At 32.8% G+C, this 26,778-nt stretch overlaps 1 protein-coding gene and 1 pseudogene across 1 annotated transcript; both read left to right on the top strand.

Moving 5' to 3' along the window:
• The first annotated feature begins 133 nt into the window (after window positions 1–133).
• LOC145575060 (pectinesterase QRT1-like) lies at window positions 134–14,446 on the top strand. Its single transcript, XM_081632991.1, has 9 exons — window positions 134–213; window positions 2,258–2,491; window positions 2,578–2,740; window positions 3,471–3,680; window positions 4,066–4,292; window positions 5,512–5,697; window positions 5,814–5,976; window positions 8,138–8,329; window positions 14,318–14,446. Exons 1-9 carry the CDS (start codon window positions 134–136, stop codon window positions 14,444–14,446), a joined length of 1,584 nt encoding a protein of 527 aa, XP_081489117.1.
• Window positions 14,447–18,071: 3,625 nt separating this feature from the next.
• LOC145575061 (peroxidase 5 pseudogene) lies at window positions 18,072–26,486 on the top strand (annotated as a pseudogene).
• The last annotated feature ends 292 nt before the right edge of the window (window positions 26,487–26,778 follow it).

A 26,778-nucleotide genomic window follows, 5' to 3' on the forward strand; every position in this document is an offset into this window, starting at 1 on the left:
CTCAAATCGATGTATTTATTAAAAACTAATATGCTTAATAAAATTTAAATTTTTAAAACAAAAAAATATAATAAAATTGAATAAAAATAAAATTCAAAGTGTTCAGGAAGATACTCAAGAACATCATCATACTATGATATTGATCGATCAAAAACATGTTGCAAAAGCAACATTGAAAACTTACAAGAAGTGCCCTTCCGTTGTCGATCAAATGTACATGCATAATCCCCTGATCGATTTTTTCACCAATGTGATAATTGGGGATTTGGGGCACCATAAAAGATTTTGGTACCAAGGTACAATGATAATATAGATGATATATTCACTCTCAAATAAAGAATGACTAGTCCTTAAAATGCACCATATTCCATTCCTTTATTTGCAAATTCAATTATTTGATCACGATATCGAGTTACTTCCCTAAATAAAGAATATTAACAAATAATAAAGCTCAAATTAAAAATAACTGTATAATTAATTTATTATTAAAATGGCAAATTAAAAGATATGATGGCTATATAAGTAAAGTCGTAATAAACCTCAACATTTTCTCATGTAATAAAAATAAAAATTATAGTAACTAATGGAATTTAATGATTTACCGTACAAGCTATTATTGTAATAGAAAAAAAAAAAAATTGAAAAATGTTATACATAGCCTTTAGCACTACATATAAGGAGCTAAAAAAAAAAAAAATTGAAAAAATATAACATTAATTACCTTGATTGCGCATGATTTTATCATGTACTATTAAATTAGAGTACCAAGTTAGGCCCCGTTCACTTCACCTTATTTTTGCTGAACTGAAATTATTTTTACTAAATTGAAATTATTTTTGCTGAACTTAAATTATTTTTACTGAAATGAAATTAATTTTACCGAACTTAAATTATTTTTGCTGAAATGAAATTATTTTTATTGATTCTCTGTTATATTTTCTTCTTAAAGGTACTGATTTTTACTAAACTGAAATTATTTTTATCGAACTGAACTTATTTTTACTGAACTGAAATTATTTTTGGTGAACTGAAATTATTTTTACTGAATATTTTTTTTAGGTGAAGTGAACAGGGTCTTAGGAAAGATATTAAATGTTTATTTGTAACCCTAATAATTTATAAAATGAATTGATCACCCCTATATTAAATTTAATTAAAGAATAAATACTTCCATATTAGACGTGGATCTCAATTTTCTCATATAAATACAGTTAATTTTTATTAATATAAATAGAAGATACCATACCTGTAAATACGATTATAATATTCCAAATTAAAAGATTATTAAAAACTGTATAATTGATTTTGGAATCAATTAGTATAATATTATGGGCAATCATTTGTCAACCTTTATTTACTAGATCAACTATGCAATCAATGCATATATGTTACTCCATATGTATAATAAACATAAAGCTAAGTTTCAACCTAATTATTCTACTAGATACAATTAACCTATAATGATATGAAATTTTTTACATCTCATCAATCTGATTAGTAGAAAGAACTAATTTGAGGTAGCAATGTCATAATTTAAGTGAATTATTTTTACTGCATTTTGAAGTACTTCATTAGATTTGAACGTAGTACAGGGTCATTTTTTTTGTAACCATGAAGCTACTAATAAGCTACTTTTTCTATTGGATCTAAGTTATTTTTTCCTTTAATTTGTTTTCTGACAATCCAAAGAAAATTATTAAAAACCAGTAGTAGTTATTTCATTATTATTTTCTTATCATTTTCATGTGATAGATATTTAAATGAGAGTTTTGGTACTCAAAAGATGAGTAATTAAGAAGAAGTGGTTACACAATTCATGTAATTGTTGCGTACTTAACCATTTGATACTGAGTGTTCACCAAGTACATCACCAATTTGACTATATCAAATATTACAAAATCAGTAACAATGCAACATTTCAACATATATATAGAAATAGAGTATTTCTTAAGACATAAATAGAAGAGTATAAAGACAATATAATAGAGGCCAAAATTGGTTGGATAAATAGAGTATGTCACGATTTATTTACTAAAAATTCATCTTTGTGAATAATTATAGAGTTTGGTCTTTGATATGTTTCTAATTCTAATTATTTGGCATAATCTTTATCATCCTTTAAATACTTTGTATAATATATTGTAATTTGTAAACGTTAGTTAACACCTTTTGCTTATTACTTGTCTAATTGAAATTAGTTCACCCCTTTTCCTTCAAGTATGAAACTTGTATTGCTATTAATCGCATTATGTTTCAGTTTTCAAAATGTTTGTTTCTTGTTGTCTAGAGCAACAAATTGCCAAAATGCATCTACAATAGCTTATACTATCACCGTTTCACAATCAGGTGGTGCAAATTTCACCACCATTACAGATGCCCTTAATTCCATTCCGTCCGGCAATAATCAATGGATTAAAATATTGGTAAACCTGGAATTTATAAGTATGTCTTTAAATATGCCACTACTTAATTGTTATAACACACTATGCAAGTATGTCAATGTTTTTTTTTCTTATGCTCATTTTTGAATATTTAACATGGGCATGTATAATAATGATGTTATTTCTAAGCATGTAGGGAGCAAATTGCAATACAACGAGATAAAGGAGGTTGCATAATTCTTGAAGGAAATGATCGTACTACAACAATTATAACCTTTGACAATCATTTTTCAACATCAAATAGCACTACTTTTGCTGTGGACATTGATAATTTTGTAGCTAGGAATATCACCTTTAAGGTAACTCCTCTTTTTATTTTCTTTTTATACTTACTATGCCGTATAATTGTTTCGGAGTATTATTTCCTAGTGTTAATGTTTTATGGGTATGGTAATTAACTCTCTCAATAATCAAATTTCCCATTTTTTTTTTTTAGGTCTTACATTATTTATTCATTCCGTAATCCGTACATTAAGTTCCTACAGGTTTGGTGAGTCCTCAACATTCTCAAATCTAACATCATGAGTGCATTCTAGTGTTGAGACGTTTGATCTATATACACCCAATGTGTGCTTTATATTAGGGTCAAATGAGAAGGATGAGAAAGGTTTTATGTGCATAAATTTTTTATGGAACGAGAAGGGTTTTGTGTGCATAAATTTTACATCAACCATTATTTTAATATTATATTAATTAATTGCTATACCGAAAATGCTATATATGGTATTTATGTAGTAGATATTTATGTGGACACCATTACATAGTCCATATAATATATATTAGATTAATTAATTGCTATACGGGAAAATGCTTTTGCTATTTTCCTTTTCTCTTTTTTAATAAATACACGTACACTATGTATATTTTATGGATTCTATTGTTTGTTTTGTTACTTCTTGCTAATAAAATTGCTTTTTATTTATTCACTATATTTTTGTTATATGCTTATTTAATTTCATTGTTTTAATTATAGAGTTATGCATTGATAGATTAACTAATAATTCTTAAATGTACCTTTTGTTCTCATAGAACTCTTATAGTATTGAAGCACTAGATGATACGAAGCGAGCTCAAGCCGTTGCCCTCAGATCTTATGGCGACAAGCATGCATTTTATTCTTGTGGTTTCGAGGGATATCAAGATACACTCTGGGATTATCAAGGTCGTCATTATTTCAAGTCATGTTATATTGAAGGTGCCGTTGATTTTATATTTGGAAACGGTCAATCTGTGTACAAGGTAAATCATAAATATACAAAGTATTCTTATACTATTTGACATGAATTTTCATCTATATATAAAACTTATTACATGCTATTATGCATTATGTTGTTTAATTAGTCATGATGTAATATTCATAATAACAATGTTTTAAATTATTATTAATACACAATTACGAATTTTGTGGGAAAAGTTATGCTTGGCAAATGTGTTGATTAAACTGTTGCATTTATTAAATACAAATCGGGATAAATTGTATTAAGCAATTGTGTTTGTGTGTGTGTACACTTAACCAAACATTTCTGGTAAGGTTAGTGTGGAAATCACCTTATGACTAAAAGGTCGCAAAATTGAGCATCATTATCTGCATATGCTTTGAAGTAACCCTTTACGAATGTTGCAGCATTGTAGCATAAATGTCACGGGAGGAGGATACATTACTGCCCAAAGTCGATCGTCAGCCAATGATAACAGTGGTTTTGTATTTAGGAAATGTCATGTTTCGGGAACAGGGCATGCAGACTTAGGACGAGCATATGATGCTTTTGCAAGAGTTATTTTCATTGACTCAGAATTCAGTAAAGTTGTTAATCCTGAGGGATGGTTCATTTGGCATCAAAATGGGCATGAGTAAGTTTTTTTAATCACCTTTTTTCAATAGATGTCTTTTGATTGAAAGCACTCGTACATATGCTTCAATTCGAGTAGAGCAACCTAAACCTGGGGTGAATTAAATCGAGTCATACTAACTCGGCTCTATGTTATTATTATTTGAGTTTTTGGAGTTGAACTAACTACAGAGTGCTCATTGACTTAATCATAACCAAAAACTAATATTATGTTATGGTAAATGCAGATCTGATGTGACATTTGTAGAATTTAATTGTACGGGTTCAGGTTCTGATACTTCAAAACGTGTTACATGGATAAAGAAGTTGGATCATTCTACAATTAAGCAATATGACACACATGTCTTTATCAACCAAGATAGATGGATTTCTAAACAACCTTTATAATCACTTTTATGATAAAAGAGGCGTAGATTAAAATTATGATTTGTTAATTAAGTATCATTCCACATTTCAATTTATAAATTAAGCAATTGAAAAATAATGATTGTCTAATTTCCTTCATGTGTTGGCCTATATATGGTCTATTTTGTTGCCTCTTTTACCGGCAATTGCCGCCATTTGGCGGCCAATGCTAGAAATTTTTTCCCTCCAAAGTAGTGTTTTATACTCCTGACTTCCACGTATACTTTAAATTTTTTAAATGTATCACTCCTTGCTTTATTTTTCCTTTTTTTATATAGTACTTGGAATTTTATACTTTCTCCGTGTTTTTTAATTATTTCATATGACTAAATATAATTAACGTATATATATAACATGTACATTGGCAATCGTAATATCCTGAAGATGCAATTGAAAAATAACGGAGAAATAAAAATATATGAACGAAAACGTTTAAACATGTGAAGAGATGTTCAAAAAAGAAAGTACTCATAATGTATTCAACTAAAACGACCAATTTAGAAAAGTGATTCACTTTTTTCAAAAAAAATTGGAGAGAATATTCCTTTAGACATAAATAGAAGAGTATAAAATTTTGTAATACATGAGCTGATTGGATAAATAGTATCATGATTTATGAAATACAAAAATAATAGAGTTGACTTTTGATATGTTTCCAATTCTAGCTATCTCTTTATCATTCTATATATACTTCACATAATGTACTGTAAAAATTTGTTAATACTTTTCCCTTGCTTGTCTTACTAGATTAACTAATTCATCCCTCTTCCTTCAAGTATGAAACTTGTATTCCTATTAGTTGTGTTGTATTTTAGTTTTCAAAATGTTAGTTTCTTGTTGTCTGGAGCTATAGACTGGCAAAATGCATATACGGTAAGTTATACTATCACCGTTTCACAATCAGGTGGCGCAAATTTCACCACCATTACAGATGCCCTTAACTCCATTCTTTCTGGCAATAATCAATGGATTAAAATATTAATTAATCCCGGAATTTACAAGTAAGTCTTGAAATATGTCTCTCTATTTTCTTTTCGTTTTTCCCTTTTTTTTTAAACGTTTACAACTTTTAGTTCATGATAATGATCACTTAATAATGTTACTTGTAATCATGTAGGGAGCAGATTACGATTCTACCAGATAAAGGAGGATGCATAATTCTCGAAGGCAGCGATCGTATTACAACAATAATAACATTTGACAATCATTCTTCAACTTTAGATAGCATTACTTTTGCTTTGTTTATTGACAACTTTGTAGCTAGGAGTGTCACTTTTAAGGTAACTTTATTTTTATTTCGTTTTAAATTATTTATAATTACTATGCTGTATAATTGTTTAGGAGTAGTATTATTCTCGTTAATAAAAAAATGATTAATATTTTATGAGTATGGTAAGTCTCTCAACAATCATGATTTGACTTACTTGGTAAGAGATTTGGTTTAAATTCTAAAGGTATTTAGGGTTCAAATTTTATCAACTTAGGTTACTTGATTGGAGGTTCATGGGGATCCCTTTATTTTAGTCTCCCTACTTCCAAGTATTTGGCTTACAAAAATTGGATCATAAATCATGATAGACGAGTTCTCATCAAGGCCCTCCTTAGGCCCTGTTCACTTCAATAGCCCCCCATATGTACACATTGTGTGGGGGTAATTTTAATTTTAAAATGTATTACTTTAGCATTTATTCAATTTTATCACGTATATATATTGAGGAAAAAAAACATGTTAAAGATAAAAAAAATTAGATGAAAAAAGTAAATCAAATGGACACTATGACCCTGTTCAATTCACTTTAAAAAAAAAAATAATATTCAATAAAAATAATTTCAATTCTAGAAAAAATAAGTACAATTTAATAAAAATAATTTCAATTCAATAAAAATAATTTCAGTTCAGTAAAAATCAGTAAACTTAAAAAAAAAATATAATAGAACATCAATAAAAATAGTTTCAGTTCAGCAAATATAATTTTAGTTTAGTGTAAATAATTTAAGTTCAGTAAAAATAATTTCAGTTCAGCAAAAATAAGGTGAGGTTAATGGGGCCTAAACATGTTAAACATGTATTACTTGCCTTTACTTTTTTCTTTTAAAAAAAATGGGCGTTTCATTGTTGAATTTAGGTTTTACAAGTTTTTAATAATTTTTATTGTCTAATTTTTATTTTTTATCCTGAGTCAATTAATTAAACATCAATAGTTAAATTCCTCTAATTATGTCAAGGTTCATTAATCATTGACTTATTTTTAATGCTTATACAGTTATACCCCTTCAAGTGTTTAGAAAATGGAGAGTATTAGTAGCTAGGATATTGGTTTTCACAAGTATTGATCAACCTTTTTTTTTTTTTTTTTTTACTTCTCTAAAACCTAATTACGATATCAATTATTGTCAAAAAAGAAATATATTACGATATCAATTACCCTAACCTTTTTCACACTAAAAGAAATTAAAGGGAGATAATTTTAAATGATTCATTTCCATGATTACACTATATAATAATTTCAAATTCTACGTATTTGTAATTTTGCAATTCTTATTGAATATGATCAATTTTTGAGGGTTTACTTCTTTTTTTAAAAAAAAATGTTTTATGCATGCAATTACTCAATCTGATATTCTTATTGTTCTGATTGGAATTTTATACATCAATTGATTCAGTGGCGGAGCCAGGATTTTTACGATGGTAGGGCACCGTACTATCTAAACCCATTTTATCAAAAAAAAAAAAAAAAAAAAAAAAAAAAAAATCCAGACACATTTGTGTAAGAATGTTCATAATATCAAGATTCAAAATTACTTGGCAATCGTATTTGTCAAACCTTTATTATTCAAAAAATACATCAAATGTTACCCCTATTCAAGACTTTAAACAATAACCTCGTATTTTTTAAAATTGTTTATAATAGGTTTGGAATCACTAGATAGATTTTTCGTATCAAATAGGATGATCCAAAATACTAATTATAAGGATTCATAAGTAATAGTTCAAGTATACTCAAGAAATATTAAAATAAAACTTCTAGTTTTCAAGTTTTGAAAGCATATCATTATATCATCAATTTCTTTATCTTAAGTAGAAAAGTAATCTTGCCCAATGTGATCAAACTATTATGTTGGTAAGTTTATGTGTTATTTGGGAAATTGGATGAATAGAACATTAAGAGAAAAGAAAAGAAAAGAAAAAAAGAGGGAAAAAAATAAAGAATGTTGGGCAAGAGGTTAGAACCCATGACCTTTGGTTGAAAAGGTAATGCTCTTACCACTAGGCTACTAGTAAGCTCAAACATATTGTTACACTTTGTATTCTATTTAAACAAAATTTTGACTATTTTTTTTTCTAAACCTGGCAGGACATGTGCCCTACCAGGACACAATGTGGCTCCGCCACTGAATTGATTAACTAATAATTCTAAAGTGTATCTTTTGTTCTAACAGAATTATTTTAGTATTGGAGCACCAGATGATACGGAGCGAGTCCCGCTGTTTCCCTCGGATCTTTTGGCGACAAGCATGCGTTTTATTCCTGTGGTTTCGTGGGCTATCAAGATACATTGTGGGATGGAAAAGGCCGTCACTATTTCAAGTCATGTTATATTGAAGGGGCTGCTGATTTTATATTTGGAAACGGTCAATCTGTATACGAGGTCAATCATAAATACATGTAGTACTCTATCACTGTGTGTGTGTTTTTTTTAAAAAGTAACAATTAATTTGACTTTGCACAAAACTTGATTATTCTTCAACTTATGTACTCCGTATTAAAATTAAATGCTACTTGTATAATGTAATTTTTTTTGGATTAAGGCTCCGGTCACTTCACCTTATTTTTGCTAAACTTAAATTATTTTTACTGAAACAAAATTATATTTGGTGGAGTTAAATTATTTTTACTGAACTTAAATTAATTTTACGGAACTGAAATTATTTTTGCTAAACTGAAATTATTTTTGCTGATTTTCTATTATAATTCTTCTTTAACAAAACTGAATTTTACTGAACTGAAGTTATTTTTATTGAACTAAAATTATTTTCACTACTAGAAAACAGCCAAATTACGACGGATTGGTTCCGACGGACACATTATTCCGTCGGAAAAATCGAAATTTTCGACGGATTTTAATTCCGTCATAAATTTCCGATGGATTTTTATTTTGTCGGAATATATGTGCTTTCCGACGTATTTTCGTTGGAAATTACTTTTTCCGACGAATTTATTTTCCGTCGGAAATTTCCGTCGGAATATAATTAAAAAAAAACTCTAGAAACCCTAACACCCATATTCTATTTCCGCCTCTTCTCCCTTTGTCCTTCTCTTTGTCTTTCCTCTTCTCTCTCCTCTCCTTCTCTCATGTTCTCTGTTCTTACTCCTTCCTCTTCTCTCTTGTTCTCCTGCTCATTCTCTCTCTCTCGTTCTCCTTCTTCTTTCCCCTCCTCTCCTCTTCTTTCTATCTCGTTCTCCTGCTCCTTCTCTCTCGTTCCTCTTCTCTACTCTCCTCTACATTCCCCTCTTTCTACCACCTCAAATCGCCCACCATCACCACCGACATCAACAACAACACCAGCAACACCGTCATCAACAACACCTTCACCGGCATCAACATCACACAAAAATTTTCATCTTTTTTCGCCCTTTCTCTCTCTTCTCAAGTTGAAAACAAAGGTTTTCAGGCCAAATTCGACCATGAAAACTGTAGATCTAGAGTTTTTATGGTCGAATTTGGCCTCTTAAACCCAATTTCGAGGTTATGTATGGTCAAATTAAGGTATGTATCTTTTTTTTCAATTTTGATTTTATTTTGTTGTTTTATATTTGAATTTTTTTACAATTTATGGTGGTGGAAGGTGGTTGATGTTGGAGTTCGGATTTTGTGGGTAGTGGTTAAGGATTTTTATTTTTTTTCTTTAATTTTTTTTGTTAATTTTTGGTGGTGACGGTGGTTTTCGGTGGCCACGGTGGTGGTTTAAGGTGGGTGGTGGGGTGGTTTGCTTAGGTTGGGGGGTTCGGCCGAATTTGTAAGGGTTAGGGTTGTAGATCTGGGTTTGGTTTGGGTGGGCTTGGGTTAGGTGGGGAGTTTGATCTTTTAGGGCTTTGGTGGAGGTTTCGGTAATTGGGTAGTGGGTGGTGGTACGGGTTAGGTGGACTGGTGTGGGGCTGGTGCTGTGCGGTGGTGGGGGTAGGATTTTTTTTAGATATTTTTAAGCATTTTCCGACGGAATTTTCGGTGGAATACAGTTCGTCGAAAATTTCCGACAAACTTTCCCAGGCCCGAAAACCTCTTCAGACGGACTGTTTTCCGTCGAATAAGTGGTTCCGACGAAATTTCCGTCGAAAAAGTGCGTTTTTCCTACAAACTGTATTACGACAACCAGTTCCGACGGAAATTTCGTCGGAAACGGGTTTTTCGACGGAAAACGGGGTGTTTTTGATGGAAAATTTTCGTCGTAATTTGGCTGTTTTCTAGTAGTGTTTTACTGAATTGAAATTATTTTTACTTAATATTATTTTTTTAAGGTGAAGTGAACAGGCTAGTCACATGCAAATTTTCGTATATATTTTTTAATTATAATGTAGTACAATTATTTTTTTGAAATTGAATTATGTAGTTCAATTATTACTATAACACAATTAGCGATATTAATGGTTAATGGTCAAGTAATGTCTATGCAAATTTGAAATTTTCCAGCCAAATGGTTGCATTTAAAAAAAAAAAAAAAGTAAATACTCCCTCCGTCCCTAAATTACATTCCTGTTTGTAAAATTACACGTGAATTAAGGAGAAAAGAATAAGACAAATAACAATAATGAAATATTTCAATGGGAAATACAAAACTTTAAATGATGTCTTTGAGTAAAACAAAGATAGATTAATGATTAATGATGTCATGTCATCAATCCTTTGCAAAAAAAAAAGGACCAATAACATGCTTCGAATTGAAAATTAAGAACCAATCATATTCATTAGGTTAGTTATGGGAAGTACAAACTTGAGAAAAACGATGGAGAGAGAAAATAAGAGTGAGATTAGGATAGTAAGAGTGAGAAAGCATTAAATATATAACAGAAAATGAGAGTTGATGTAGGATATTTGGAAGGAAAAAAACTTACTAAAAATGGAAAGGAGGAATGTAATTTTGGAATACCCAAAATAGAAACCAGGAATGTAATTTAGGGAAGGAAGGAGTACTATTGTAGACGCCCATTTGTGTCTCCCCAAAACCAAACCCGGTGATGAATACCTTTTGCGTCGAATGATAATCGAACGAAGTGAAAGTGTGAAAGGTCAAGTGTTGCGGTTAGTTTTATTAAAAATTCTTTCTTTCTGTTTTTGAAAACAACTCTATTTTATGAAAATAGCCGATCCAGTTTAGTTTGGTCCATGAAAAGGGTCCAATAATAGTGTAGTTGGATAGGGCTTGTAAAGAGCTTTCCAACGATATATTATAAGCCCAATTCCGATGAATAATGAGGAAGTTATTGCCAAAATACTAAACTGTGCCCGGTTTGATCTTTACATGCGGCCCGATGATCTAGGGGAGGGCCCAATGCTAATTATTATTCCTAAATTTATTAGAATTAATTATAGTCTTCTAGAATTCTCTAGAAGGTTCTTTTAAGTCCTAATAAAATTAGAATTAATAATTATATTTTGATGAGTTTTACTTGGAATAAAATATTATTTTATGAAAATACGATTTCAGTTTTCATACGGACTTTACGAGTTAATTGATAAGTGGACTCCGTGTTTGAAAGCGTGATGTGTTCATTTTATATATATATTTACCCCGTCCCTTGGTCGTAATTAGTAGTGTTTTTGGCTCCTTCGAGCCACTTTTATTACTAATTTGTGTTTTCTAGTGTTTTTGTAGTTTTGCTTGAGTTTTGTAGGAATTTGCGTACTTGGAGCATTTTCCCGGATTTTTGAGGAGCAACTACGAGCGTTGGAAGGCCGCGACCACTTTCGATAGCCCAAGACCGATTGGAGGTAGCAAATCGGTGATTAAGGGCTCAGTTTTGGAAATACAAGGCAATTGGGCCAAGTTCGGAGGCCCAAGGAGATAGCCGTGAAGCCTAAGAGCTCCGCCCGGACCAGCAAGGCTCCGCCCGAAGGCGCGCCCGGCCGGGCGGGGCGAAGCAACACTTGAGATAGCCCGCGCTCGGAGCACGCGCCCGGCCGGGCGTGAGAAGACCTCAGACCTGAAAAAAGGCGGGCCCGGTCGGGCGCGAGTGGCTTTTAGGGAATCTTAGTTCCGATTAATTTGTTTTAGCGGATAACTCTTGTTTAGTATTAAGGTAATTTTATTAGGCAAGATTAGATACCTCTTTTTCACTTCTCTTACTCTAGTTTTTAATTCCTTCTCTCTCTACTTAGACTTTCTCTCTCTAGACTTATTTTCTCTCTTGTTCCCTAAAACTCCATTGTAATTCCGCCGTCTTGGTACGATTTCTCTCTTATTAATCTTAGTATCTTTATTCATTCAATTTCTTCATGTCTTGTTTAATTATTATATTTTGTTTAGCTTTAATTATGTCTGAGTAGTTCTCTTTCTAGGGTTTATGGGGATCCATAAATAATATGAAGGGGTAATTTATTGTTGTTAATTATCAATGCTATATTAATTTCCTATTGATTGATTTAATGCTCTGTGACTAGATTAGGCCTGATCTTTTATGCATGAGTTTGACAATATTGATTCGAGATTCGAGAGATGAGAATTGATGTTTAGGTCTAGTTTCAATAGGCAGGTTAATCTATAAATGGTTAAGTCGAGATTCGAGAGATGAGATTTAATACCGGTAGATTAATTCTGTGATTGTAATACGTAGCGAAAGCCCTTTATTATCTGGTTAATTGATGCATTGATGATTGGTTATTATGTTTTACCCTGGAATATTATTTATTGGTGAACCTATGCCCTAGGTCTTTAATTCATTGATTCCTCTTATTTTATTCTCCCTACTTATATTCTTCGTAGTATAATCTTTAAATCACAACAAATTGTTACTAATAATTTAGATTGCTATTAATTAATTAGGAATAGAAAGACTAGTTTCCCTGTGGATTCGACCCTACTTCCCTATCTACTTTAGTTAGAGGTCTTAGGTAATTACTTTTGATTAGGCGATACGACTTTAGCCTGTCAAAGCGCGTAGGAATCCAGGCTGTCGCCAAACGACAGGCCTGTCACTACGCGACAAGGCTTGTCGCCACGCGACAGAGCTTGTCGCCAAGCGACAAAGTCGGTTTTGCGGCGACAGCGTGGAGTTTTATTCCTTATCAAATTCTACCTATTTCCGGACTGTTTTCTTATAAATAGGGTCCTGAACCTCCGTTTTTATGCATCTTCAATCTTCAATCTACAATCTACAATCTACAATCAATCTATTCTCTAAGCTCTCATCTCTCTACCTTTTCCACAAACACAATTCTGCATACACGAGATCTAGAAACACCTAACCGAATTCGAAGTTGCCTTCGCCCTAGACGTGAAAGGTTATAATTTCTGAGGGTTTGGTCCCTAATCTCTATTTCCATTATTTAATTTGATTGTTTGATTTTATTATTTTCCTTGAAGTTACTAACGCGTGTATTTTGTTATTAGAAAGAGGCACGAGGCATCAAAGCATGTAGCCTTATTGCTCTATTCTTGTAGAAAGCATGTTTAAATTTGTTTAATTCTTAGTATCATGTTAGGATGTTATTATTGCTTTCTAGTATCATGTTTAGGGTGCCTTTTACTCTTTTCTAATATCTTGTTAGTATCATGTTAGGTTTAAAGTTTTGATTTTTAATGCTTAGTGACATGCTAGGATTTGTTATTAATCTTGTTAGTATCATGCCTAGGATCTTGCTATTGTTATTATGCTTTGAGGTTGAGATTATGATCATTATTATGATGATGATTGTTATCATGTTGCTTGATGCTTATTATTATTGTTATTGCTTGATCACGCCTTTTATGCATGTTTAAAGGGAATTGGTACTTGTAATCACGCTTAATAAGATAATTAATAATCTTGTTTAGGCTAATATGATTATAATTCAAGTGATCGCCAATAATAGTTTTATTTGTGCATTAATCTTCAACCAACATAGATAAACAGGTTTAGGGTTAATCTAATGTTTGCATGTTAGTCAGAAAGCGCACATGAATACGAGAAGAATAAAGTAGAGGTCTATTATTAGGGCAGGTTCAATATCTTTTAGGTTGGATTTGTATCTTCATCCCCGAACCCTATTTGGTTCAAGACCTTTTGGAGTTGACGATCTCATGGATCGTTAAGGGGTGTAATCTTCACCTTGTGAACGGTTTACAAGTTCCTAAAACTTGTTGGCGACTCTTTTGCTCTAGCTTCCTTCCCTTTGGACGCCACCATGCTTAAGTGTATGATCACAGTGGGGCTCAAATGTGGGATGGCTTGAAATATTCCCTACAACTATTAAGAAGTTTTATCTATATACTATACGAAGTATCTATAATTAACCAAATATGTATGGCAAGATAGTGAGGAAATTATTTACCACCTAAATTATGACGACTTTAATGTCATAATTTCAAGCCTTACCATTTGTCCATTTGCATATAATTGAGAGTAACACTTTACCAATGTTGCAGCAATGTACCATAAATGTCACCGGAGTAGGATGGATTACTGCACAAAGTCGACCATCAACCGATGATACTAGTGGTTATGTATTTAGAAACTGTGATGTTTCGGGGACAGGGCATGCAATGCAGACTTAGGACGAGCATATAATGCTTCTGCAAGGGTTATTTTCATTGACTCAAAAATTCAGTGAAGTTGTTAATCCTGAGGGATGGGATATTTGGAACCAAAGTGGGCACGAGTAAGTTATTCTAATAATCAATCTCTTTCACCATATATGTTTTCAAAAAATGATATTTGAGTAAAGCAAACCAAACCTAGGTTAAATTAGGCCAGGTCATACATAATCAATTCTATATACGTAGTACTAGGTATGTTATTATTTTGTCTTTTTAAGTTTAAACAACTAAGGTGTTAGAAATATAGGAAATAGGAGTGCTAAAACAGTGGAGTTTATGACTTGAAAATTGATATGGTGTTGTATTTAAATGCAGAAATGATGTGATATTTGCTGAAGTTAATTGTACGGGTCTAGGTGCTAATATTTCAAAACGTGTTTCATGGGAAAAGAAGTTGGATTATTCTACAGTTAAGCAATCCAATACACAAACTTTTATCAACCAAGACGGGTGGATTGCTAAACAACCTTTATGATCAATGATCAATAATTATAAATGTTACGATAAAAGATAAGGCATAGTCGTATAGATTTGAAAATTATGATTCGTTAATTAAACATTAGTCCACATGTTTATGTGTAATGTTCGAACTACCATTGCAATTAATAACAAGGATATTCCAAAAATGTTATGTTTTGGCCTCTGTGTTCTCCTATGTATTCTCTCAAACCCAAACTAGATTTTTTTTTTTTTTTTTTTTTTAATTTTCAATTTGCTGCCTCGATCAGCGGCTACTGTCCATGTAGGTAGTGCTACAACATTTTTTTTTTATTTCCCCTGCAAAGTAGGGAATCAATGAATCATAACATAGAGTTATGTTTTATGTATGGCCCGGGCTAACATGAAAATGATACGCTTATAGCAAGCTCGTTACAAGTTTAACATGGAAATAGAACCCAAAAAAATAATCAAATAATATTGTATGTGACTAAAATAATGGTAATATTGATCAATATTAATAAGGTAACGATGAGAATCCTAAATAGTATATTAGGCAATTACCATATATACGAAGTATATGATAGGTAAAGACATCTAAGATATGACAATAGTATTCTTTTACAAAATATATTCTAAATATACGAAGAGAATATTCTACATACATTATTCTCTATCAATAATTACAAGTTAATGGAAAATTAGAAGACATGATCATCATATAACCAGATTCATCTTCATATACCTCAAGATCTTCTCATGTAAATATGTAAATAATTGTATTCAATAATTTACTATACCAAAGATGATATACTTAGTAGATTGTAATCAAAACTTTAACTAAAATAATGTGATTAAGCATGGGAAACTTTTAATAAGTAGATCTTAAGATGCATGCATGTTCTCTTATAAATAGAGTTTAATTCTTATGAATTAGAGCATAATAATACACAAAATAGAGTAAAATAACCTTCGATCGATTTAAAAATTATATTCATATTCATATATCATCATGCCTATTATGATTAGTGCAACGTACAAAGGTGGTGAAAGTAAAAGGTTTGCATTTCCACAATACGATTATATGTATCATTTGCATGAAAAGTTAAGTCAAAGTCAACAGCAAGAAATGGATTCGAGTGGATCAACTGAAGTGGATGTGCATGACATAGAAACTGGTAATGATTATGAAATGCTTTTGGTAAAAGGAGGACAATATAATAGGTCTCAATGTTTTTTGCAAGGGAATGAGTGTGAAGACTTTGTTCAAGATAGGGGGCTTAAGGTTGATTCCAAGGTTGTATTTTACATTGAAGATGGTATTATCAACATTAAAACCAAATAATGATACTATTAATTTTGCAAAAAACCACCTTTTATAAGCAATTTTTTGCAATAAACCACCTTATAATTTTATTTTTTTGCAAAAACACACCCTTAATCAAATTTTTTTTGCAAAACCATACCTTTATGCCGGAAAATGGGGTCAAACCCTATTTTCCAGCGTTGACTACCCCAACCCCACCCACGAAACCTCCCTCTCCCCAGCCCAATTCACGAAATAACCCCTCCTTCGCTCCACCCATGAAATCGCCTCCCCTCCTCATCCCCACCAATGAAATCAAACTCCCTTCTTTCCACCACCTCGCAAAATCTGGATTTAGGGTGGTTCGAGTGTTAATTTAGGGTCGGGGGAGTGTGGCTAGGGGTGTCGGCGGCAATGGAGGGGAGAAGGGTGGCTAGGGCTATAGTGAAGGGTTTAGGGTGGTCAAAGCCGTTAAAGGGATATGTTTATGGTGGTCAACGCCGTTAAAGGGGTGTGTTTAAGGTGGTCAATGTCGTGAAAAGGTGGTTTTGTGGGTGGAGTTGGGGAGGGAGGTGGTTTTACGGGTGAGGCTGGGGAGAGGGGTGGTTTCGTGGGTGGATTGGGGTAGTCAACGCCGGAAAATGGGGTCAAACCTCATTTTCCGACATAAAGGTATTGATTTGCAAAAAAAAATTTAATTAAGGTGTGCCATTGCAAAAAAAAAAAAAAATTATAAGGTGGTTTCTTGAAAAAATTGCTTATAAAAGGTGGTTTTTTGCAAAATTTTCTTACTATTTTATTAAAATAATTAATATTAATAAAAGATTATGGTGAAATTATAATTTCTACTATCGTGTTGTTATAATAATTTGTTTTCACTATATTGTTTGAGTTACATGCTTACTTATCTTCTCATATAATCATCATTCATTTTCCTATCGATTGTCCCTCAAGGAATAATTGTCATCAATTTTCAATTTATACGGCATTACAACTATATTCTTATTGTCATATTGTAATTCGTATTAAGCAAGGCTTGCATGGTAAAAAAATTTGAATCTCACAATCAAGGGCCCTTTAGGGTAGGAAATTCTTTACGGAGAGAGGTTCCAACTAACTTATGCAAACCCAAAACTTAATGTTCTATCAAATATTATGGAGTAGCTTATAATTTTTACTTAAAAAATTATTAGTAAAATAAGTTAAATCAATTCATGTATCTCATAACCTCAAGATACGTAGTATTATAAACCACATGATCACACTTACAATCAACCTTTAAATCTTGTTGATAACAAAAACATTCTTACAAAGTAATTCAAAATTGAATTATCGAACCAAAGGAGAGTTTTTTTCCGAGTTTTTAGAGAGCCACGTAGGATTTAATTTTTTCAGCGCGCCATGTAGGATAATAAATTTTAGTGGTAGCCAATTAAATACGAGATTATTAATTTATTTTAGAATAAAATAATTTAAATGACACGTAAGCAAAATTGGCGAATAAGATTTCGATGTTTATCTTTATTCTTCATATTTATAGTCATATCTGATTGTTAATGCCGGATTTCTGCCTATTTTGATTTATTTATGTGTGTTTCTTGATAATTCGAATTCTGATTTCCGTAAGTTTGTTCTGTGTTGAATTCATGTTCATTCTTGAATTTATGATGAAAAGCATGTTATTATAGTGATTTTCTGCTTATTTAGTTTAATTCAAGCTAGTTTAATTCATGCTTTGGAATTCCGGATTTCTGCTTACTTTTATGCTACTGAAACTCTGTTTTTATGAAGGTTTTTTTATGATGTTTTCTTGACTTCGGTTTCCAGTGATAATTGAAGATGGTGATTAGGATGCATTGTTTGAGTCTTGCTTTACTTGTGTTCGTTTTAGCAATCCTTTCTTCTTCCGTAGCTGCTACTGATCCAGCTAATGCTACGCCATCTTTCTGCAAATTATTCGTACTCTTCAACCTTTTATTTCTGTTTATAATGTTTACTGTTATTACTGTCTTTCTTCATGCTTCTGTTGTTACTAGTGTTTGGGAATTTGAATATGTTTTTGTCAAGAAATAGTTATAATCTGAATTAAAGAATAGTCTGTATTAGTTAGTCATTGATGCTTATTGAAAGAATTTCATGAATTTGAATATGTTGGTTGAGTCTCGGAGGTAATTAGTAGAGTCGGAAGGGTATAAATCAATTTATAAATATTACATGGGGAAATCCGGAAATGTAAAAGAAAGAGTAATAATAATGAAAGTTGAGGTTATCTAGAAAGGTTTAGAGTATAAAGTTATGAAAAAAATTCTGGAACATTTAATCTTGCATTTTAGCCTCGTTAGGTAAATAATGTTGAATAATTTCAATAAATGATGAGATTATCTAGAATGGCTTAGAGCTAAAAGATATAAAAAAAACGGTCGGATAATTTTATTTTAAAGCGATTGTCATTTTGTTATTTGTATAACGCATATTGATGTCATTTTAAAATGTCCCTTAAAAAAATAATAAATATAGAGTAGTATATTGTAAAAGATTGACGTTGATGACATTTTACATTAGTCATTTTTTATTCTCATGTGAAATTGTTGTGCAATTGTTTCTCAATATGACTATTACGTACAAATTAGTGGTACATATACTCTCTTTTCTATTTTTAGAATGTTCTTATGCTGTACTTATTAGGATATGAGCACGTAACGAAAGCGTAAAATAAATCGAGAAATTATAAAGATAAATGCAAGATAAGCAATATCGAAGAGACACATGAGCAATGAAAATAATTCCACTATATTAAATTGAGAGTACAAAATAAAACTAATGGAAGGAGTGTATGGTTACAAGGTTACTCTCACGATAATAAATGCTCACAAGGGAGTATTAGAATAATAGTGGATTATATTACAAGGAAGAAGTTTAGGTATAAAGGAATTAATAAGGTGGAAAGACTTTGTAGTAGAAGGCTTTTAGTGAATATGGATTTTATCTTGGGTTGATCATGTAAATGATGGCCATAGCATCATATTTATAGGAATGTATAAGTCGGTGATCAAAGCCAAGATTTTGCAATGGAATTTTCTACCAAATTCCACCGACATAGTGAAAATCTCTAGATTAGTCCTTTGACTTCTAGTATTAGGTGGTAGCTAGATTATTTGCTAGAATTTTCTAGCAAATTATGTAGTATACTCCTTCATAGGCTTGTAAGAATTTGGGACAACTTTAACAATCTCCATGTTGGAACAAATTCTGTAGATAACTTGTCGTAGGAGCCCAATAAAGATCTAGCAACAATGATTTCCGACTAAGTCTAAGTAATGATCGAACTTAGTGATAGGAAGTGGCTTTGTGAGCATATCTGCAGGATTTTCTGAAGTATGTACCTTGTTAACCACAATTTCACCTTGAGCAATAGTATCTCTGACATAGTAGTATTTGACGGAGATGTGCTTGGTCTTGAAATGGTAAGCATCGTTTTTGGTGAGAAAGATAGCACTTTGGCTATCAGAGTATACCACGGTGACAGCTTGTGGTACGCCAAGATCCATAACAAGACCTCGCAACCATGTAGCCTCCTTTATACCTTCAGTTGCTGCGACATACTCTGCCTCAGTAGTGGAAAGAGCAGCTATTGGTTGTAATTGAGCCTTCCAACTTATTGCTCCCGAACAGAGAGTGAAGATATAACCGGAGAGAGACCTTCGACGGTCAAGATCGCCACCATAGTCAGAGTCAACAAACCCAACAACATTAGTAGAAGTTGTTAAGTTCTTATCAAATACCAACCCCGCATCTACAGTACCTTTTAGGTACCGAAATATCCATTTTACAGCATTCCAATGCTCCTTGCCAGGGTTGTGCATATACCTGCTTACCATGCTCACAGCATATGCTAGATCAGGTCTAGAACATACCATGGCATACATAAAACTATCAACTGCACTAGCATAAGGAATGCTAGCCATTTTCTCCTTTTCTTCCTCCGTTTGTGGACAAGATGCAGATGACAGCTTAAAATGTGCAACAAGTGGGGTAGAGACAGGCTTACAATTACTCATATTAAAGCGATCAAGAATTTTCTTGATATAACTTTTCTGAGATAAGAATAACTTACCATCCTATCGATCTCGATGTATCTCCATGCCGAGAATTTTCTTCGCTGCACCAAGATCTTTCATATCGAACTCCTTGTGAAGTTGAGACTTCAATTTATCGATCAATGTCTTATCTTGGGATGCTATGAGCATATCATCCACATATAGCAATAGATAGATATAGACTCCATCGTACTGTCAGAAGTAAACACATTGATCGTAGTGACTACGTATGTAGCCTTGTTTACTCATAAATGAGTCAAATCTCTTATACCACTGTCTCGAGGCTTGCTTGATACCGTATAAGGATTTCTTTAAGCGACAGACATGATTTTCCTTTCCAGGAACGACAAATCCCTTGGGTTGCTTCATATAAATTTCTTCTTCAAGATCTCCATGTAAAAAGGCAGTTTTGACATCGAGTTGTTCCAACTCCATGTCAAACATAGCAACCATTGCAAGAAGGGCTTGAATAGAGGTATGACGAACTATAGGAGAGAAAATCTCATTAAAGTCAATACCTTCTTTTTGATGGCATCCTTTGACAAGAAGGCGTGCCTTCCATCTTGCAGGTTCAACTCCTGGAATGCCTTCTTTTTGCTTGTAGATCCATCTGCTTCTTTTTGCTCGTAGATCCATTTGCAGGTACTTGCTTTTCGGCCTTTGGGTAGCTCGACCAAGTCCCATGTGCCATTCTTGTGGGGACTTTCCATCTCCTCGTTCATTGTCACAAGCCATTTAGAGGAATTGGAACCAGAGATGGCTTCTAAATAAGAGGATGGCTCCTTTCCAACTACAGTTTCTTCGCCAACTGATAGTGCGTAAGAAAGCACATATTCATCTCCAGAGTATTTTATGACCTTATAATAGGCCTTTGAACGATCCCTTATCAGATTGTAATCTGACTGTTGATGGGGCTTTGTGGCTGGCTTGGATCGGTGGTAATCGGAGAACTGTCATCATGATTTTGATCATCATGGCTGGAATGAGAGCTTGAGGAAGCATCAATTTCAACCGTAGGATAATGGCTAGTATTTTTTAAAATGGAGCACTTATTAGAAAACGGAAAGAGCCAAAGAGGAGTGGAAAGTAACGTACAAATTAGGCCCTATTCTTTTGAGCTTCTGAGGAGTGCAGAGCAGATTTCAATAGAACAGAGCAGGGCTTCCACACACTGTAGAGCCTTACTCAATTTGGGCCGACACTATTACTCAATTTCGGGCTTTGGGCCGCTATTTTAAAACACTTTGTCTACACATACAAAGTTCTTCCTTTTGAGCAATACGCAGAGAAAATACAGAACGTTTTCTGTTGATTGTGTTGTTGAATCTACCTCCTCCATTGAAGCAGCTTTGTGAGGTAAGCTGTTTAATTATTTTTATTTTTAATTATCGAATATCAATTTCACAATTTATGATTAATCGTCAATTCAATTTAGGGTTCTTCTAAGGTGGACTGATTATTGAACTATTGCTTATAATTTAATTACTGAAAACATTATAACATGCTTTACAATTTTGCTAATCAAATACTTAAGCGAGAATAATTCAATTTGCAAATTTGGTGGCAAGAAAAATTCTTCATTATTAATTCTGATAGCTACTTATTTTTACCAAATTGATTTTCGCTAATTGGAACATATTACTTTCTGATTTTTTTTTTTTTATATTTTTTTATTCGGGGTTAAATATGTTTGATTGATATATTGATTGAATCTTGTATTTTTGTTATGCCCTTGAGCTAATTGTTGTTGGGATATCTAGCTATTAAACTTTCAAGAATGAATACAAATTATACAATTGGCAAGCAAAGAACACTGTCTTTTGAGAATTTGATGATTGTTCATGTGTTAGTCAACTGCATTGCCTTAGGAGGCTGTATGTAGGTTTTGTTCTCTGTGTAATTGACAATTGAATTAGCTGGATTTGATCCACACTCGTGTTTATGCTCCGGGATTCATATATTCTTTCTTATTCTTGTTTGTCTAGTTAAGAGGTATGGTTTGTTTGATTCCTTTGTAGCAAACTAGTACTGGTAACAGCAATGCTTGGTGATAACTGGTGCGTGTATGACTGTATTCTGAAGAGAGGTTAGTGCTGCAGGGCATAATAATTGGTTCTGGGTTGATCGTAGAATCATAGGCTATAGCATAAGATGTACTCGTAACACAACCATTACGTAATGCTGTAAGAACACCTTGTCCCCAAGAACTAACAAGATTATTAAGGGTTTAAAGGGGTTAATTGTCAGTCTGTTAGCATGTGTAAAAACTAAAACTAGAAATACAATAACTCTAATCATAGCGAATGGTCAAAAACCAATGGTGTCTTAGCAATATTAAAGAAAATTTTGTCACTTTGAATGTTTAGTCACTAGCAGTTAACTTATTTCATTTTAAATTCTAATTGGACCTTTTTTTGACAAGGACCAAGAAGTAAATGAGGCATCACACCATGTAAAAGCAGGTAGGATTGTAGAAAATTGATGTCTCAGGATTAGTCAGTAGTGGTGTCCTGTCTCAGTTTTCAATTGTTATGGTGTCTTAGTAGGATTGAAGAAATTTTTAGTCGCTTCGAATAATTAGTCATTAGCAGTGAAGGACTAAGAAGGTAACGAAGCATCTCACCATGTAGATGAGGCATACGATTGAAGATTCTTGCTGTCTCAGAATTTGTCACTACACTGGTGTCTAGTCTCTGCTTTCAATTCTAATTGGAGTTTAGTGATAAGGACTGGGGTGTTAATGATGCATTACATCACATAAAACTTTTATAATATGTTTAAGCAGATATGAGAGATTATGCTTGCTACATAGTGTACCTGCTCTGGGGAAGATAGTTGTGATTTTGATAGTGATATCTGAAATGATATGTTCAAATTAAACTTTTGAAATTTTTTAAATATATAACGTATTTATACAATTGGCTTGTTTTTTGAACTTAATATTAATTTTACTCATATATATTGAATTGCAAAAAATAGTGGTATTTTAAGCTTTTGCAGTATTCTCTCTTTTGAATCACATGCATCTTAAATGACAGTGTAGTTTCTGATTTTTTAAATTTTTTTTTAATAAAATCCTGTTTTGGGCAGTGGAGGGAAGTTACGTTGGGGATATACCTGAAGTCTGCCAATTCCACTAGGGTGGCTGATCTTACAAGAGCTTGGTGATTGGATATGGAATTTGAACGAGAATCAGGAACATCCCTGTCTCTGGAGGGTTTGTCAGATGAATGTCATTCAAATTCTAGCAAACTAAGTGCCATTGACAAAGTGAGAAAGTTGCTGTTTCGTCGAATGCTGGTGGGTGTGAATGATGGACGTTTTTTCATGGGTAACTTTCACTGCATGGATAAGCAAGGCAACATAATTCTGCAAGATGCGGTAGAGTTTCGAAGTGTTAGACGATCATCTCCATCACCTATGGAACAACGTGGTCTTGGTCTTATTCTCATCCCTTCATCATGTCGCATCTCCTGTCACATAGACTCCTCAGTTGAAGAACAATTGTCATTGCTCTCATTGAAGGATATATAGGTACAGTAGAATGTGGCTCTCTCCTTGTCATTTTATTTTCACAATGCAGAGTATGTACTAGGAAACTTAAAACTGCGAGGCTTATTTTCCCCTTTAAATAGCATTGCTAATGTGTGGGCTTCACTATTCACGCCATTGTAAAGTTTGAGTAAGAATGTAAGATGAGTGTTAATGTTATCTTTTTTTATGAAAACCTCCAATATCTCTTATAGGAGACCTTTCTTGATCACTGAACCAATATAATTGTTGAGATTGTGTGGTTTGGAAAATTACACATCTTTGTTTGGCCAGGAAGATACCGTGATGATGTGCTAGAGCTTTGGCTGAATATGAGGTAAGGAATTGCTAACATCTGATCCATCCACTGATTAGATTATGGATGATGTAAACTTGGGAAGAGATAGGGGACCATAGTACCATACAGCTACTACGGTTTAACCCGGAGAGTAATGATCCACCATCCTAAAGACCTAAACACTGTCAGTTATGTTTCAGGTTGGATCAATCATCACTGTTTTGAGTGTTTCTTGTTGTATGCAATTCAATATACAGTAATTTGATATGAACTACTTCGTATATATTTAATACGAAGTATTATTTTTACAAGTACAATTTTTGGATTTTTAGGTTTGCTAATGCATAACTTTGACCAATATCTTTAATTATTGTTCCATAAAGGTTATACAAATTTGATCACTTGAAAGTATTTATTGAGATGATTCTAACAAATGACTAAAATACTTAAAAATCATAAATGATGGTGAAAGGGTGTTATGTATTAATACATGGCCTTTCTGAAAAAGTGAGAACTTAAACCATTAATTTAAGTTATTTTATTCCATTCTCAAACTTTTCAGCAGGTTGCAAGAATTACAAATTATTAATATTACCTTTAGTAGTCCAATTTGTGAAGCTGAAGAAACTACGAAGCTGGTGGCTGATGGCTAAGACAGTAGTAAAATTGCATGGAAGTAGTATGGAACTATTCAAAGCTTCTAACTAAGACTGCATAAAGCTACTTAGCTTGATGGCTGCACGTTTTAATTTCATCATCCACTTATTAGTTATTATACATTTATCCAACGACTCCATAACCACACATACATACGCTTACCTAGCTATATAAACTGCATCTCTTCCTCCATTTCTCTTCATCCTTACTTCCTACATCTTTATCACGAAAATCGAGTGTACGAAAACTCCTTAGCAAAGAAACTACATCATAGTAAGCCTGAGTGAATCTTTTTTGTTTCTGTGAGTGAATATGTCTACGAGTTTGGTTCTTTGCATTCTCTTCTTTGTTTCCATGGTATGTATGTATACTACTTCTGCCTCGTCGTTGTCCCTAAAGGTGGGATTTTATCAACGGACTTGTCCCTCGGCAGAGGCAATTGTGAGGAATGTAGTTAACGATGCGATTGCAAGAAATCCTAACTTAGGAGCTGGGCTTATCAGGATGCATTTCCATGATTGTTTTGTTAGGGTACGTATTATTATGTACATGATCAAAGTATATCATATATTTGGATTATTGCCTGAAAATGATAGTTGCATTCATTATTATGGCTACTTTAATCTTTACACCTTTCCATGCTTTAACTTAAGACATTGATAACTACTTGCATGAGCAAATAATGCTATTTGTTTGAGAATTTTATGTTTATTAAGTTTTGACCCTAAAAGTCCATTGTACTCTGTATGTCTAGCTTGCTTATTTGGACCATGTAAACACCCTAAACTATTTACTCACATGATACTTTTCAGGGTTGTGATGCTTCGATCTTACTTGATTCAACACCGGGGAACCCAGCCGAAAAAGACAATGTAGCAAACAACCCAAGTATGCAGGGCTATGATGTAATTGACGAGGCAAAGAAACAACTTGAAGCTAGATGCCCACAAACGGTCTCTTGTGCAGATATCATAGCCTTTGCAGCACGTGACACCGCCTTTAAGCTAGGAGGGATTAACTATGATGTACAATCAGGTCGACGTGATGGGAGAGTCTCACTTAAAAATGACCCAAACCAAAATCTACCTGCACCGTTTTTCAACTTACAACAACTCCAAAAAAGCTTTGAACGAAAAGGGCTCTCTGTAGAGGAAATGGTCACCCTTTCCGGGGCACACTCTATTGGAGTCTCACATTGTTCTTCTTTCACCAAAAGACTTTACACCTTCAATGCTACAAACCCACAAGACCCTTCCATGGATCCTAGGTTTGCTAGTATGTTGAAATCCAAGTGTCCTAAAAATTCACCTAACAATGTTGATCATACCGTCTTTCAAGACTTTGTCACACCTAATAGATTGGACAACAAATATTATCAAAATCTGCAAAACAAAAGAGGATTATTCACCTCTGATCAAACTCTTATGACTAACCCTAGGATTGTGAGTGTGGTGAAGAACTTCGGTTGGCAAGGCAATGTTTGGGCCAATAAGTTTGGTAAAGCTATGGTTCATATGGGTTCAATTGAAGTTCTTAGTGGCAATGAGGGTGAAATTAGAAAGAATTGTAGGGTTATTAATTGATAGATCTTGATAGAGGGATATTCTTGATTCTTTTTGGATTAGAGTATTGTTGTATGATTTTATTTTATTTATTGTGTTCTTTTAGTATTTCTTTTGATTTTGATTTGCAAGTGTATTTAAGTTTGTTATTTCATTTGTAAATTATTACAAATTACATTAATAATTTATTGAATTTTTTGTTTTGTCAATTATATGTAGCAAGTTAGCAAATACGGATTATATTTTTAAATTTATCCCTTTTTTTTTGCGTATAACGAAATTGAAGTACATATAGTAAATTAATTAGTAAGATATAAGCAAGGCTTGGCTTTTGATACTAGCGTTGTAGGCTAACAACCCTTTTATATGTATTTCAATCTTCAAGATTTATAGTTATATTT

Source organism: Chenopodium album, chromosome 13 (genome assembly GCF_948465745.1).
Source record: "Chenopodium album chromosome 13, dcCheAlbu1.1, whole genome shotgun sequence".
In the NCBI taxonomy this organism is placed as follows: Eukaryota; Viridiplantae; Streptophyta; class Magnoliopsida; order Caryophyllales; family Amaranthaceae; genus Chenopodium; species Chenopodium album.